At 40.3% G+C, this 14,736-nt stretch overlaps 1 protein-coding gene across 1 annotated transcript in view; it reads left to right on the top strand.

Annotated features, from left to right (window-relative positions):
• The window catches only part of SPTLC1 (serine palmitoyltransferase long chain base subunit 1), a 60,885-nt gene extending 56,601 nt beyond the window's left edge, over window positions 1-4,284 (top strand). The window contains exons 14-15 of the mRNA XM_045563966.1: window positions 1,244-1,317; window positions 2,895-4,284. Coding sequence (XP_045419922.1) covers window positions 1,244-1,317; window positions 2,895-2,988 — 168 coding nt within the window. The 3' untranslated portion in view covers window positions 2,989-4,284. The remainder of the gene's footprint in view (window positions 1-1,243; window positions 1,318-2,894) is intronic.
• The last annotated feature ends 10,452 nt before the right edge of the window (window positions 4,285-14,736 follow it).

The following is a 14,736-nucleotide window of genomic DNA, read 5'->3' as shown; positions in this document are numbered from 1 at the left end:
TACCAGGCACACAGAATAATTTTGCTTTCCTTTACGCTACCCCTTACTCTGGTTTGGTTTTTTTTTAATATAATTCACATACCATAAAGCTCACTATTTTGAAGTATAAAATCAGGTGATTTTTAGTATATTCACAAAGTGGTGCAGCCATTGCTATCTAATTCCAAAACATTTTCGTCACCCTAAAAAGAAACCCCTGTGTCCTACTACCTTGCTCTGGTTTTTATGCTTTGTTTATTTTAGTAGAGAATGTTTTTTTTGGTTTTTTTTTTTTTGGTTTTTTTTTTTTGGTTTTTTTTTTTTTTGAGACAGAATCTCACTCTGTTGCCCGGGCTAGAGTGAGTGCCGTGGCGTCAGCCTTGCTCACAGCAACCTCAAACTCCTGGGCTTAGTCGATCCTCCTGCCTCAGTCTCCCAAGTAGCTGGGACTATAGGCATGAGCCACCATGCCCGGCTAATTTTTTCTATATATATTTTTAGCTGTCCAGATAATTTCTTTGTATTTTTAGTAGAGATGGGGTCTCGTTCTTGCTCAGGCTGGTCTCCAACTCCTGAGCTCCAACAATCCGCCCACCTCGGCCTCCCAGAGTGCTGGGATTACTGGCGTGAGCCACCACGCCCAGCCGTAGAGAATGTTTCAATGAAAGAAAAAAGAAATGTTGACAGTGGTTAGCGTATGAGAAAGCTGTGCAAAAAATTTAATACCAGACTCTTTAGTCCTGGTAGCACCTTGCCCGAATGTAGCAGGTGGAAATCAAATTATTGCTACTCTTTGAAGTGTAGCGATGTTTCTCTGACGCGGCCCTGCGGGTGGTGGTCTTCAATGTGGCCCTTCGTGCCTGCAGGGCTTTGCTCGTGCTGCTTCCCCACATTTAACTCTGCTTTGTCTAAAATGGTAGCCACTAGCTACCCACAGCTGTTTAAATTTGAGCTAAGTAGAAGTAAGTAAAATTAGAAATTCAGTTTCTCAGTAGCATCAGCCACATCTCCGAGTGCTTGGCAGTCACATGAGGCTCATGGCGACAGGACTGGACACCGCAGAACACCGTATTCATCACTGTAGGAAGTTCTGTGGACCGGGCTGCTCTAGGTTACGCTGTGGTATTTTAGTGTTGTCTTCTAGCAGTTACAGTTGGAAATGTGAATGAAAACTGCTGTTGAGAGATCTCAGTGTACCCTCCTGTTTGAATTTCCACCACGTATGAAGACCAGGTTGCAAATATCTTTCTTGTTCTTCACACAGTGCATGAACAGAAATATTGCGTTGACTCAGGCGCGCTACTTAGAGAAAGAAGAGAAGTGCCTCCCTCCTCCCAGGTTGGTTGGCATTAAAATATGACCTTACATTCCTTCCTACTTTAAACTTTATGAAATACATTATGTTTTGAAAAATTCCGAAAGACTGTCACAGGATCAGGAAGAATATCTGTCATTAAAATATAGTATATCACCCGTTTTCCACTTTTAAACCAGTTATTTTTAACTTTTAACTAAAAGCCCCTCAGGACTCATTGTGGACCCTCCCAGTTAACTCAAGGCAATGTCTGAGATCTCGGCAGTGAACCGGGCAAGTTGCAGTTCCCATCAACTGGTCCCCCCACATCTCAAAAGTGGCACGCGCCATGCCCGCAGTTCCTGCCACAAGGGCCATCCTGCAGTCTGGGTCGTGCCGCCTTGCTGGCACTTCATCCAGCACTCACTCACTCAGCGCCTTGGGAAACAGAGCAAAGGTGGAGAAACTCTGCAGAGTCCACAAGACACAGCAAAGCTTAAAGATACTAAAGGAGAGCGGATTCTGCCCTCAGAGCTCTCATAGTATAGTCGAGGGAGGTGGACATCCAAACACGACACTGGGTCAGGCGGTCACAGGAGAGGTGTGGCCAACTCTGCCCTGGGATGACACCCTTGCTTCTAAGAGCAGGTGACGCCTAACCCAAGCCTGGAGAAGCAAGTGTGTGTGCCAGATACCAGGGGCACCTTCAGCACGTGAGGTGCGAGCTTTGCTCGGATTTTGCAGTGGCTCGCAGACCTCCAGGTCCATCTGGGAGCCCAGAGCACGAGCAGCAGAGGGGCCGGAGAGACAGGTCCTGGGGGAGGCCGGGCACCGGGTCAGGGAGGCTGAGGGAGGAGCCCTCTGGGAGTGGAAACACTGCAGGCACGGCGGGCGGGGGGCGGCCAGATGAGGATTTGGAAGGTCACTCTGGCAGCAGCTCAAGGCACCTTAGAAACCTCGCCCCTGTCCTTTGTCACTGCACCCATCCAAGCGCACAATCCTTTGTTTACTTTTTGGTCAGACCACAGATGCATGGGCGGGCCATGCTTTTGCTGTGTGCTCTTGGGACTGTGCCCAGCACAGAGTAGCTCGAAAAGTGTATACGGTGCATGAAGCAGATGTTTGCAAAGGGAAGTGAGGGGGACCAAGGTGGCGTTGTCCTGTCAAGCTAATGTTTCTTCAGTTTCCTGAAAACTTGAAAATTTCTGCCATGCCTCAGAGTATTATAGAACTTCCACATTGCTTATTGACTTAAAAAGACAAACAACCACTCACTGATTTGAGAAAGGTTGAGTTCCTGCTCCTGGCACTGCATGAAGCAGTAGGTGAGGGACAGGACACCGTTAACTGGCCTTGGTGGCAGAGCCCACAGCAGGCTGTGTGCGCTAATGTTATAGGCCGGGGCTCGCCGGCTGTAGAGTCCCTGTCACAGCAGCTCACCTGCCACGGTACTGAGAAAGTGGCTGTGGACAGCAGGTACACAGATGAGCAGACTGAGTTGCAGTAGAACTTTATTTACAAAAAGTGGTGGTGCTCAGTTTGGCTCTTTGGCCACAGATGGTTGACCTTGGTAAATTTTTTTCTCCCTTGATAAATTTTTGTATCCTTTACCGTTTCTCAGCATTAGGGTTGTGATCACAGTGGAACAGACAGAAGAAGAACTGGAGAGAGCTGCGTCCGCCATCAAGGAGGTCACCCGGGCTGTCCTGCTCTAGGCTGAGTCCCGGGACTGTGGCCCTGCCACACAGCACGCAGACCTCCTGCTGGCCAGGGAGTGGTCCGGAGAGAGCGAGCACGTGGGTATTTGGTGGGATTGTTACCAAATGGTGTGGGTATGGACCAGATGTGTACCCAGAAGGATGCTTATTATTTTTAAAAAGAAAATACATCTAAAAGCCCAGGAACTGATTTTTTAAAGAGGAAAACTAATGACAGTATAACTGGTATTTAAATTGTATGTTTAGTACTATTTAAATGTTTTATTATGCTAGTATTTTGTATTCTTTATTGTTGTCATTTAAAACTGGAGTCTGTTTCTCTTTTTTCTCCTCTGGTGGAATGATTCTGTGAGCACTCCTTAGCCCCTTAGTATTTCATAGAAAAGCGACTTAGCAACAGAAAGCTCAGAGGAGCCCTGCAACATACACGATACCAGGTGTGTTATTAACGATTTCATTCAATCACATGCCTCCCAGTCATTGTCATCTGAAGCTAAATGGGGCTAAAAGGGATATTTTGTGTGTGATTACTATTAACTTTTCATTATAATATATTTGAATCCTAGAATTTTTATATACACTAAATATTAATGTTATACCATTTCTAACCTGAGCATCCCTAATCAGAGAATTGTTCCTAAATGAACAATAATTTAAATCAAATACTATTTTATTTTAATATAATTGACCTTTACATTTATTAATGTGTTGTTGACTTCTAGTCTGTTTTAGGAAGGGGTTGGTTATTATGTTGATCCCAAAATATAAATGATGTCCTTCACATTTTAGAATATCTCAAATGAATTCCTTTTTTGTATAGTAGGTTTGCTTAGGGATGTATAACTGCAGGCTTTTCCTAACCTAAGAAAAATGAGAATTATTTTTCTTTTCAGCTTATGAATTCCAAATATCTAAAAAATATGTGAAACCACTAAAAATAAAAATTTTCAGCTGTACTTTAGCTGTTTTTTCTTTAGCAAACCAGGTTAAGTGGTGTAAGGTTTGTGATATATGCCACAAGATAACACCATTATTGCCTCTCTTACTAAAGGTGAAGGAATAAAATTATTTTAAAAGTGTCATTTTAATAATCTATATTCATATTAACAAATGTCTTCAACATCTTTTTAAATAACATGTATTTTTTTAATGATCAGTTTCTATTTTTCTTGAGGTATTTCGTACATATATATGTGCCTTGTGATTGCTGCTGCTTTAAAGGATACAGTACTCTTTGGGGGGTAAATCTGTTTTGTTTTGCCTTTTAATGGAATAAACCTACATTCCTGATGATCAGTCTATTTGCATATGTAATGTATTCAACAGAATAGTCTCTTAATTTTAACTTTTTTTGGCAAACCCAGGGTAGTAGTCTTTGTGTGTGTGCCTTTTTTTTTTTTTTTTAGAAAAGAACAGCTGAATTCCTTAGTTCCTTTTTTTACACCCAACCATGTGAATATACAAGAATATATAATATCTGAAATTTCCTAGGTTTCTGCTGATTTAAGTGTTGGCATCTTAAGACTACGAAAATACCAGAGTCGTGGCTAGGCACGGTGGCTCGTGCCTATAATACCAGCACTTTGGGAGGTCAAGGCAGGAGGATAATTTGAAGCCAGGAGTTCAAGACCACACTGGGCAATATAGCAAGACCCTGCCTCTACAAAAAGAATTTTTTTTTTAATTAGCTGGGTGTGGTGGCACATGCCCATAGTCCCAGCTACATGGGAGGCTGAAATGGAAGGATCACTTGAGCCCAGGAGTTCAAGGCTGCAGGGAACTGTGATCACACCACTGTACTCCAACTTGGGTGACAGAGACCATCTCAAAATATATATATATATGCCAAAGTCATTATTTTTATAAACAGATAAGAATAGTAACTTTTCAGCTTTTACAATACTAAGTTTGATGAGAAGTTTCTGGGGAAGATGGTGGAGCAAGGCACATTACTTCAATCATTGAAACACACCAACATTTTAAACAAAAAGAAGCAAAAATAAAGCCCTTATATTAAAACTATGGAGTGACGGTAGTCCAGTAATATGCACTACAAAAAAAAAAGTCTGCTAGGAACAATAAAATTTGGATCAAACTGAAGCAAAATGCTGAGAAAGGACAGTCATCTCAAATCTGAAGCAGGTTACAAATTTCTTTTACAAAAACTGAAAGAGCTCTAAGGTGCCCTGTCAGTAATCCTGTGTTTGGAGAGCCAGTCACTTGGGGTGACTGGCATGGAGCCCATTTCCACTCAACAGGATTGCCCCCAGGGAGAAGGGAACCACATGACCTTTTTATTGTGTAGGGTTAGGTTCCGACTCAGGAAAAGGGAGGCTTTGAGGCAAAGTTGAGACACAAAAGATACCAGTATTTCATCAAACTCAGAACTTCACTAATTGTACCATATGTACTTAATATTACATACCACGAAAAGAAAACAACTCTATCTATAATACGGTATCAGCTGTAAGATGTATTTCAATGTTAGAAATATTATAATATGGGTGAAGAAGGTACATCTTAAAATCTACAAAATAAGACAGTAATCATCTGATGTGTGGGCCTGATGCCATCTTTCCTTGTGGACATAAAGCCTTAGTCCCAGAAGATAGAGATGTCCAAGGATAATAGTGACTGTCTAATGTGAATATCTTCACACATCTTCCCAAAACACCTGTCCTTGTGATGACATGAAACCAAAACATCCGTAACCAACACCCACGGTACAGGCTGTAGAGAATACTTACACTTCCTACTTACTGCCTGGTAAAGAGGAGGACAGGATAGGAGCCTCAAGGATGATCAAGCACAGATAAAATAAATCATCTCAACAGCAGTACACAAAGCAAAAAAAAGTGGAACATTTTCCATAGATTCAAGAGAAAAAGAAATGTGAATCAAAGATTTTACATGCACAAAGCAGACTCAAGTAACAAGATTATAGAAAAACAATTTGAAGTTAGAATTTGATACTTATTCATGAGCCCTTCCTGACGAATCTACTAGGGGAAAGCATCTAATCAAGAAATGCAGAATAAACTCATGATGTAAATAATGGTGGAGTTCAGGGCAAGGATATTATTTAGACAGACTAATGGAAGAATAGGGGGGATTAAGGACATTGTAAGAAGTTTTGAATATAAACATAAAACAAAAATGCAAACCTTCCAAAATTCTTTTTTAAAAAAGCAAAATTAGACCATAATAAAGAAGAAAAATAAGTATAACAATATATACAGAAAATACACAAAATAACGAGATCAGACATATTAATCATATAAGTAAATGTGTGGGCACTCAATTTCTACTCTTTTTTTTTTTCGTTTTCTTTTTTTTTTTTATTTATTTTATTTCAGCTCATCATGGGGGTACATAAGTTTAGGTCATATACATTGTCCATGTCCTGCCCATCCCCCCGAGTCAGAGTCCCAAGCGCGTCCGTTCTCATTCTCCAGACAGTGCGCCTGGTACTCATCATGTATTCATACCTCCATCCCCTCCCCCCCCCCACCTCCCCGGGTCTGCACCTTCAAGCATGACCATTCCCCAGAGGGTGTGCAACGCACTCGTCATGTAGGCATACACCCATCCCCTCCCCCCACCCCCCATCCCAGTCTGATATCCAATTGGTATCCTTCCCCGATGTGCATTTAGATGATGATCAGGGAAACCAGTTTTCTGGTGAGTACATGTGATGCTTGTTTTTCCATTCTTTGGATACTTCACTTAGTATAATGGGTTCCAGCTCTCTCCAGGAGAACCAAAGAGATGTCGTATCATCGTTATTTCTTATAGCTGAGTAGTACTCCATGGTATACATATACCACAGTTTACTAATCCATTCGTGGATTGATGGGCACTTGGGTTGTTTCCACATCTTTGCGATTGTGAATTGTGCTGCTATAAACATTCGGGTACAGGTGTCTTTGTTAAAGAATGACTTTTGTTCTTCTGGGTATATGCCCAATAATGGGATTGCTGGATCAAATGGTAGGTCTACTTGAATCTGTTTAAGGTATCTCCATATTGCTTTCCATAGGGGTTGCACTAGTTTGCATTCCCACCAGCAGTGTATGAGTGTTCCTGTCTCTCCGCATCCACGCCAACATGTGTTGTTTTGGGATTTTTTGATAAAGGCCATTCTCACCAGAGTAAAGTGGTATCTCATTGTGGTTTTGATTTGCATTTCCCTGATGATTAGGGATGTTGAGCATTTTTTGATACGTTTTTTGGCCATTCTTATGTCTTCTTTTGAAAAATTTCTATTCATATCCTTTGCCCATTTTTTGATAGGATTGTTTGATTTTTTCTTGCTGATTTTCCTGAGTTCTAAATAGATTCTTGTTATCAGTCTTTTATCTGATGTGTAGTATGCGAAAATTCTTTCCCATTCTGTAGGCTGTCTGTTTATTTTCGTGACTGTTTCTTTGGCTGTGCAGAAGCTCTTTAATTTAATCAGGTCCCATTCGTTTATTTTTGTTGTTGCTGTGATTGCCTTAGGGGTTTTCTTCATAAATTCTTTGCCTAGACCAATGTCTGTGAGAGTCTTTCCTACATTTTCTTCTAGAATTCCAATCATTTCCCATTTAAGGTTTAAATCTGTTATCCACCGTGATTTGATTTTTGTGAGAGGTGAAATCTGTGGGTCCTGTTTCAGTCTTCTACATGTGGCTATCCAGTTTTCCCAGCACCATTTATTGAATAGGGACTCTTGTCCCCAGAGTGTGTTTTTGTCTATTTTGTCAAAGATTAGATGGTTATATGAGGATGGTTTTATATTTGGGTTTTCTGTTCTGTTCCACTGGTCTGTGTTCCTGCCCTTGTGCCAATACCAAGCAGTTTTAAGAACCACAGCTTTGTAGTATAGTTTGAAGTCTGGCAAATCAATACCTCCCATTTTGTTTTTATTGCTTAAGATTGCTTTTGCTATACGGGGTCTTCTCTGATTCCATACAAAGTGTATAATTATTTTTTCTAAATCTGTGAAAAATGATGTTGGTAATTTAATAGGAATTGCATTGAATCTATAAATTACTTTGGGTAGTATAGACATTTTAACGATGTTAATTCTTCCAATCCATGAGCATGGTATGGATTTCCACTTATTTACGTGTTCTGCAATTTCCTTCCTTAGCGTTTCATAGTTCTCTTTATAGAGGTCCTTTACCTCTTTAGTTAAATATATTCCTAGATATTTTATTTTCTTTGTTGCTATTTTGAATGGTATTGAGTCCTTAATTTGGTTCTCCGATTGAATGGTATTGGCATATATGAATGCCTCTGATTTGTGTGTATTGACTTTGTAACCTGAGACATTACTGAATTCGTTAATTAATTCCAGGAGTCTCTTGGTTGAGTCCTTGGGGTTTTCCAGATACAACATCATGTCATCAGCGAAGAGTGAGAGTTTGATCTCTTCTGTCCCTATTTGGACACCTTTGATTCTGCTCTCTTGTCTGATAGCTCTCGCAAGGACTTCCAATACTATGTTGAAAAGTAATGGGGACAGTGGGCAGCCTTGTCTGGTTCCCGTTCTGAGTGGGAATGCTTTCAATTTTTCCCCATTCAGTATGATGTTGGCTGTGGGTTTGTCATATATGGCTTGTATTATTTTTAGGTAGGTCCCACTTATGCCTATGTTGTTAAGTGTTTTTATCATAAAAGGGTGTTGAATTTTGTCAAATGCTTTTTCTGCATCTATTGAGAGGATCATATGGTCTTTATTTTTGCTTCTATTTATGTGGTTAATTACATTTATAGATTTTCGTATGTTGAACCACCCCTGCATCTCTGGGATGAAGCCTACTTGGTCGTGATGAATTATTTTTTTAATCAGCACTTGGATACGATTTGCTAGGATTTTATTGAGAATTTTTGCATCTACGTTCACGAGAGAAATTGGTCTGTAGTTTTCTTTTTTTGTTGCATCCTTTCCTGGTTTTGGTATCAATGTTATATTGGCTTGGTAGAATGTGTTGGGGAGAATTCCATCCTTCTCAATATTGAAGAATAGTTTATGTAGGATGGGCACCAGTTCATCTTTGTATGTATGGTAAAATTCAGGTGTGAACCCATCTGGACCAGGGCTTTTCTTTTTGGGAAGGTTTTTTATTGCTGTTTCAATTTCAGTTCTTGATATTGGTCTATTCAGGAATTCTATTTCTTCCTGATTGAGCTTGGGAAGGCTGTGTGTTTCTAAAAATTTGTCCATTTCCTCCTCATTTTCCAATTTGTGTGCATAAAGATTTTTGTAATATTCATAGATAATGTCATGTATCTCTGTGGCTGCGGTTGTGATTTCTCCTTTCATGTTCCTGATGGAAGTTATTAAAGATTTTTGTTTTCTGCTCTTGGTTAGTCTAGCCAGTGGTGTGTCTATTTTATTTATCTTTTCAAAGAACCAACTTTTTGTTTTATTAATTTCCCTTATAGTATTTTTGTTGTCTTTTTCATTTAATTCTGATTTGATCTTAACAATTTCTCGCCTTCTGCTGGGTTTGGGGTCAGTCTGTTCTTCTTTCTCCAGCTCTTTGAGTCTATTCATTAAGTTGTCTATTTGTAAGTTGTCTGTCTTTTTGAAATAGGCATTTATGGAAATGAATTTTCCTCTCAGGACTGCTTTAGCTGCATCCCATAGATTTTGATAAGTTGTGTCACCTTTGTCATTTAATTCAAAGAATGTTTTGATTTCTGACTTAATTTCTTCCTTTACAAAATTGTTATTCAGAAGAAGGTTGTTTAGCTTCCATGACTTTGAGTAGGAATGAGAGTTCCTGTTAGGGTTCATTATTACTTTTATTCCATTGTGATCTGAGAAGATGCAGGGTATGATTTCTATTTTTTTAATTTTTTTAAGACTTGCTTTATGACCTAGGATATGGTCAATCTTAGAGAATGTTCCGTGAGCCGATGAGAAGAATGTATATTCAGTGGATTTCGGGTAGAATGTCCTGTAGATGTCAGTCAGGCCCATTTGTTCTAGCATTCTGTTTAAGTCTACTATGTCTTTGCTTATTTTATGCTTGGAGGATCTGTCCTGTGCTGTCAGTGGGGTGTTAAAGTCTCCAACTATTAAAGTGTTGTTGTCTATCATTTGGTTTAGATCGAGTAGGATTTGCTTTATGAATCTGGGTGCACCTAGATTGGGTGCATATATATTAAGTATGGTTATGTCTTCTTGTTGAATTGTGCCTTTCACCAGTATGTAGTAACCATCTTTGTCTTTTATTACTTTTGTTGGTTTAAAGACTAAGTTATTGGAAATTACAACTGCCACACCAGCTTTCTTTTGGCTACCATTTGCTTGAAATATCAAGTTCCATCCTTTTATTTTCAGTCTAAATGCATCTTTGCCGGTTAAGTGAGTTTCCTGAAGGCAGCAGATACTTGGTTTGTGTTTTTTTATCCATTGGCCCAGTCTATGTCTCTTGAGTGGGGAATTCAGGCCATTGACATTTAGTGAGAGAACTGATAATTAGGACAGATTTCTGTTTATCTTATTGGGTAGAACTTCTTTGCTATGTTTTCTCTCTTGAGCCATTGTGGTGGCTAGAATTTGATCTTTAGGTCTTGAGTGGTTTTACATTCGTGGGTCTTTGTTGTGATGATCCGTGTGTAACTCTCTTTTGGGTACTTCTTGGAGGGGTGGTCTTGTCTTGGTAAATTCCCTCAGTCCTTCTTTATCTGAGAATGTCTTAATTTCTCCTTCATATAGAAAGCTTAGCTTAGCTGGGTACAAGATTCTAGGCTGGGCATTATTCTGTTTCAGAAGAGTGAGAATGGGGCCCCAACTTCTTCTTGCTTGTAAAGTTTCAGTTGAGAAATCTGGCATAATTCTAATGGGTCTCCCTTTGTATGTTACTTGTTTCTTTCTCCTTACAACTTGAAGAAGGGTCTCTTTAGTGGATATTTTGGTCAGTCTGACAACTACGTGGCGTAGTGTTTTCCTATTTGCTATGAATCTACCAGGGGTTCTTTGAGCTTCTTGAACCTGTATATCTAAAGTTTTAGCAAGGCCTGGGAAATTTTCTTCTATTATGTCTTCAAATAGTTTATCCAGCCCTTGCTTATTATCTTCTTCACCTTCAGGGATGCCTATAACTCTCATGTTAGGTTTCTTCACATAATCCCACATTTCTTGAAGACTCTGATCTTTTTTCTTATTTCTTTGCTCTATCTCTGTGACTGTCTTATTTAATTGGAAAGAGTTATCTTCGATCTCTGAGATTCTGTCTTCTATTTGATCTACCCTGTTCTTGAGACTTTCCACTGTGTTTTGTAGCTCCCTGAATAAATCCTTCATTTCTAGGAGTTCAGTTTGGTTTTTCTTCAATATTTCTATTTCTTTAGTGAATTTTTCTTCCAAATCCTGGAATTTTTTTGCGGTTTCTTTGCGTTGGATATCAATTTTTTCTTGTATATCATTCAGCTTATTTATAACCCAAGACTGAAATTCTTCTGGCAACATGTTGGTATTCTGAAACGAGCTTGTGCCAATTGGAGGAGAGTTGGTATTTCTCTTTGGGGGCGAGGTTTCCATTTGGTTTTTTGTGCTCCCCGTATTTTTCCGCTGAGCCCTTCCCATCTGGCTCTATCGTTAGATCTTTTCTCACAGCTTTAGTCTAGTTAACAGCACGTCTTGTACTCTGTTCTTAGGCTGTGAAACAGACTAGGTATGTTGCTTCCTTTATCTAGAGGGGGAGACTGTTGTGTGTTGTTTAGAGTTCTTTTTTTTCTATCTCAGTTGGGGGACTGCTTCTGATGGGTCCACCCCCAGAAGGTTGGCTTGACCTAAGACCAGTTTGGCAAGTTAAATCACTGTGTTGTGCACTTTCAGTTAGTAGGCAGGATTCACACTATTTGCAAGCAGAAAGCCTCTTCTCCCTCTCTTTTTTTTTCCCCCCCTGACTTTTGGTTATTCCTCTGGATGTGTGGTTTCTGTCTCTTTCTGCAGGAAAGACACTGGCTAGGCGGAGGAGGCGGTGCCCTCACTCCCTCAGTGCCCCAGCTGCTGCAGCTCCCACGGGCAAAGGTCTACCCTGTCCCAGTGTTCCCAAGGTCTGGGCTCCACACTCTTGCGTCTGGGGAAGCACTCAGTGTTCACACCTGGGAAGGGGACCTGGAGAGGGTCTATGGATCAGGGGATGGAGCCTCCTGGGGAGCCGCCTGGCACCCTATGGCTCTGCAGCAGTTAGACCTTGGCCCGCACAATTGCTGCTGCCCACCCGCAGATCACTGGCACTGGGGGGCAATTTTCAGAGTCCAATAGGAATCAGCTGGGGGGTTGGAGCACTCAGGAGTATACAGTAGCTCCTGGGCTGGAGGGCCACCGGAAAGGAGAAAAGAAAAAGAAAGGAAAAAAGAAAAAAAGAGAGAGAAACAATATGAATAACAAGGAGAAGAAAGAGAAAACAAGAAAGAAAAGAGAAAGAAAGAAAGAAAGAGAAATTTAAAAAAAAAAAATCTCCCTTTAATATTTCACGCTCCCGGCCCCTTGCCTCTGTGCAGGTACGCGTCTGTCCCTTTAAGAGATAGGGCAACGGAGACCCGCCAGAGTCCAAGCTCTCGCCCGCCTATGTCACCTGTCCTCGGAGCTCCACATCTCCCGTGGTGATTCTGCACCAATTTCAGTCAGATCCCTGACCGAGTGGATGTGGGGGCCAGTGGGGAGATCAAGCCGCTTTGCTGTGGGGCTGAACCCGCCCCACTCGCCGGTGAGGTGGGCACGGCCGTCCCGCACTCCGCTGTCTGTTTTCCGTCCCACACTCTCCAAATTATCTCGGTCTGATTTCCCACTCGCCTCTGTTTTTTCCTGTTCCCTGTGTCCCACGGTGATTCTCCGTGGGTTCACCCCACCGTTCCTGTGGAGGAGCAATCCTCTAGCGTTGTGGCAAGTGGAGATCCACGCCTTCCTTTCCGGGAGCACAAATCCAGGAGGTCACCTCCACTCCGCCATCCTCAATTTCTACTCTTAAGAAAAAGTTTTCAGATTGGTTTACAAGCAAAATTCAAATTCTGCAATGCAAGAGACACACCTTAAACTCAATGACTCAGAAAAACTAAACATTAGAAACAAAAGAAAGCAGAGATAATTCTGATATCAGACAAGGTAGAGTTCTGGCCAATAGACATTAAGCATGTAATGCTAAAGGACACAATTCAAAATAATGATAAAATAGTTACAAGTATATTTGCACTAAGAAACACAACCCATATTCATAAAGCATACTATAGGAGACTCAAGGGAAAATAGTAACACACTGGAGATTTGAGTTTTCAGTCCAAGAAAAGTCAAGTAGGTAAAAATTAAGTGGGCTTTAGATCACCTAAACAATATAAGGTAGATTATATACCAGTTCACCAAGCTTTTATAGTATATGTGCAATACATGTATGTGTATCCACATATACGTATGTACACATGTACACATGGGTGTATTTTTTATGTATGATGTATAGTATAGATAGGCTACATTTCATCAATATACACCCACATACTAGAGAATATAACTTATTTTCAAACATGGAATTTCACAGATATTGGTCATGCATTAGAAAACATGAATTAGTTTCATAAATTACAAGATTTTCAAAGAAATGAAAATGTACACCCTATACTCAGGAAAAAAAAAAAGCAGTTGAAAGAAGCTATCATCATTGTCACCAGATGTTTAATTTAGCAGACAAAGATTTTAAAGCAGCTATTACAAATATCCCAAAAGTATAGGGAACCCTATTAATAAAGTATGACAACAATGACTCAACAAATAATCTCAACAAAGACTGAAACTTATATTAAAAAGAGTCAAATGGAAATTCTGGAGTTGAAATGTGAAATAACTAAAAAAACCCTTATCAAAAGGGGTGCAGCAGAGGATCAGTGAGCTTGAAGATAGATCAATAGTAAATAACCAATTTGAAGAAGAAAGGCTATGAAGATTGAAGAAAAATGAATAGAGCATCAGAGACCTTTGGAGCAATATATTTATAATGTATTGCATACCAACGTGTTTATATAGCGAGAGGCAGGCAAGAAGAGACAAGAAAGGGAAAGGGCCAAAAAATATTTTTGGAGAAGTAATGGCCATGTCTCAAATTTGAGCTTTAAAAAATCAGTTTACACATTTAAAAGCCTCAGCAAACACAAAGTAAACACAAAGAGTTTCACACCTCAACACATCCTAGTCAAAATGTTGAAAGATAAAGACAGAGAAAATCTTGAAAGCAGCAAGAGAAAAATGACTCATCAAGTGTAAGTGAACAACAGCATGACTAATGACTGAATATTCACCAGAAATAATAGAGGCCAGAATGCAGTGGGCGGACACATTTGCGGTGCTGAAAGAAAACCTTGTCAACCCAGAATTCTGTATCTGGCAAAATAATCATTTAAAAACAAAATGAGAAAAGACATTTCTGGAAAAAGATTGGAAGAATTCATTGCAAGCAGACATTCCATATAAGAAATACTACTCAGGCATAGTGGCTGGCATGTGCCTGTAGTTCCAGCTACTCGGGAGGCTGAGGCAGGAGGATCGCTTGACTCCAGTTCAAGTCCAGGCTGGGCAACATAAGAGACTCTGTCTTGGGGGGTGGGGGAGAGTGTGCACACACACATGCACACACACACACACACACACACAAAGAAAAGAAGAAAAAGAAATACTAAAGGAAGTTCAACAAGCGGAAGGAAAGTAGCACCAAACAGTAAATCAAATCCGTAAGAATTGAAGGCTTCTAGAAATGG

The sequence above is a fragment of the Lemur catta genome, chromosome 10, assembly GCF_020740605.2.
Source record: "Lemur catta isolate mLemCat1 chromosome 10, mLemCat1.pri, whole genome shotgun sequence".
NCBI classification, from domain to species: domain Eukaryota; kingdom Metazoa; phylum Chordata; class Mammalia; order Primates; family Lemuridae; genus Lemur; species Lemur catta.
This window is presented reverse-complemented; position numbering and strand designations above follow the sequence as displayed.